Consider the following 2456-nt stretch of genomic DNA (forward strand, 5'->3'; position numbering starts at 1 on the left):
TGATATTCTGTTTGCACCTCCAATAGGGGCTGGCTAGATCCGGCCCTGGTTATGAGCACAGAAAGTTAGATAAAAGCAACATTTCTGAAGATCCATTCAGTGAAATTAAATGGTGGGTTTTTTTCAGTTTTTATTGTACAATTTTACAGTAACAATTTGTACAAATCCATCCATCCATCCATCTTCTTGGCCGCTTCTTCCCTTTCGGGGTCGCGGGGGTGCCGGAGCCTAACCCGGCTGCTGATGGGCGAAGGCGGGGTACACCCTGGACAGGTCGCCAGTCCATCGCAGGGCCTCAATCACACTCACATACACTCTCACATTCACACCTAGGGGCAATTTAGAGTCACCAATTAACCTATGAAGCATGTTTTTGGACGGTGGGAGGAAGCCGGAGTCCCCGGTGAAAACCCACGCATGCACGGGGAGAACATGCAAACTCCACACAGGAGGGTCCCAGCTGGGATTCGAACCGGGGCCTTCTCGCTGTGAGGCGAGAGCGCTAACCACTGCGCCACCGTGCAGCCCAATTTGTACAAATGTTAACAAAAATTAAATTCAGGCTCTGAGCAGAAATGTTTTGCTGGGGAAAGAAAAAGTCACTGAGCCCTGTACTGTCTTCATCAAGTCGATGAGGGAACGCGCTGCTTTGAGAGAGGGTGACACCAACATCTCACATCAGAGTGATGAAGCTTCCTCCTCTTCATCGAACACGTGCAAACCACAAATAAAAAGGAGGAAAAAAAAAAAATCGCTGACTGATAGTAAGATTTTATGTGAAAATGGTCACAAAAATCTGATTCCTGTCGATTTGATAACTGCACAGGAAACTTGTTGATGGTTGGTTTGGTCCAGATCCACAGAGGCTGAGCTGCAGAGTCGATGGTGGTGGTGGTGGGGTCATTGGGGCGGTTTAGGAGCGGGTGTACTTCCCCCAGATGTGAAGCATGAAGACTGAAGCAATAAACAAGAGGCTCATCATCAGCACTGGCACCGGCCTAACTTTGAGGCCCGGAGAGTCTTCAGTGTAAAAGCGCCACATGCCACCAGTGCCTGCTGATCCTGTGGTCCGTCCGTCGCTGCGTGTGCCGCTGCGTGTGCCGCTGCGTGTGCCGCTGCGTGTGCCGCTGCTGGTGGCTTTTCTTTGTCTGACAGTGGAGCCTGCAGCCCGAGGAGCCACAGTCTTGCTTGGGGAACGACTAGAAGCCCCCACATTTGTAGCACTTGCAGCTGGTCCAGGCATTTTTTGCTATGTTAGTCCCGAGAAACAAGCCGAAAGTCTAACCCCCTCTTCAAATAAGTGTCCACTTCAAATGAATAGAAGTCAGCTAATCACAGAACTGCTCAAACCCCGAGAAGAGTCCTGGATTGCGGTGCATGTTGGTTAGTTTCTTGCACTGACGTCAAATTTGCGCCGTCACAAAGTATCGCGAGAAAGGGGCGGGTTCAAGGCGCCTTCCTAAGCCAGCGCAGCCAGAAAATAGGTACTGCGCTGGCTGCATGCCGCCTTTAGGACTACAAAACAATGCATTGTGGGAAATTGTGTCCACACAGTTCTTGTAGTTCGGTATAAAATAACTGGCGCTAAATTAAGGACATCGGTGTATTTTTTTACTTTTTCTGGAAGGTAGTGAATCACTGATGAAAAAATAAACAAGATTTCAAATAATCTGTAGTTATATTTGTTATTGTTGTCTCTAAAACTTAACTTTCATTTTATTTATTTATTTTTTTGGGACAGTGCACATGCAATGAATCCCGCGGCTATTTTATTAACCGTTTTACACTTAAAGATGTTAATGAATAATATAAAAAACACAACAGCACAAATCATACTGGGAGGAGTGGCATATTCACTTTCAGCCGAATGGTAAGGACAACCCCCAACTCCTTGATCTCGTACAGTCTCATCGTTCGCCCTCATCTCAGGCGCCTTTCTCCGCCCCCTCCAGCAGCACCTTAGTCTCGCCGACGATGCAGGCGAGGCGCTGGGGATCTCAAACACACCTAATAAGTGGACAGAGCAAGCCCCCCTACTTCTGTGTTCCATTTAGGAAGTACCACTGGGTTGCAAAAAGGCCAAAGTCTCATTGACTTACATTGGGAAACAGACAGTTATTTCTCAGTCATTTTATATGTCACAACAATCATTCTTCCTCTGCTGCATTCTGCTTAACTTCTTTTTTGTCTAATCCTAATTTTTTTAAAGATTTTTTTCCATTATCACAAGTTATTAGAGTTATAAATTGACTAGACTGGCTGTCAGATTTGTCGCGTTAAAATCGCGTTAATCTGACATGTGCTTGACGCCGACAATTTTTTTGACCCATTAACCGCAGACTTTCTCATACGTGCCTTTCCATACCGCACGCGCTGGCGTCCCCCCTTTAACTCACCGGCTGCTCTCACTAGATCACGGGCGGCTCTCCAACCTCTGAGCTGTGAGCTAAAACCGG

At 47.1% G+C, this 2456-nt stretch overlaps 1 protein-coding gene across 1 annotated transcript; it reads right to left on the reverse strand.

Annotated features, from left to right (window-relative positions):
* Window positions 1–533: 533 nt before the first annotated feature.
* LOC112159403 (protein transport protein Sec61 subunit beta-like) lies at window positions 534–1361 on the reverse strand. The gene has a single exon (XM_036212622.1). The coding sequence runs from the start codon at window positions 1241–1243 to the stop codon at window positions 914–916; it is 330 nt and encodes a 109-aa protein (XP_036068515.1). The 5' UTR covers window positions 1244–1361; the 3' UTR covers window positions 534–913.
* Between the last annotated feature and the right edge of the window lie 1095 nt (window positions 1362–2456).

This window comes from Oryzias melastigma, linkage group LG7, assembly GCF_002922805.2.
Source record: "Oryzias melastigma strain HK-1 linkage group LG7, ASM292280v2, whole genome shotgun sequence".
NCBI classification, from domain to species: domain Eukaryota; kingdom Metazoa; phylum Chordata; class Actinopteri; order Beloniformes; family Adrianichthyidae; genus Oryzias; species Oryzias melastigma.

Coding starts and splice junctions, on each gene's coding strand:
- LOC112159403 (XM_036212622.1), bottom strand. CDS start 1,243: ATGCCTGGACCAGCTGCAAGTGCTACAAATGTGGGGGCTTCTAGTCGT.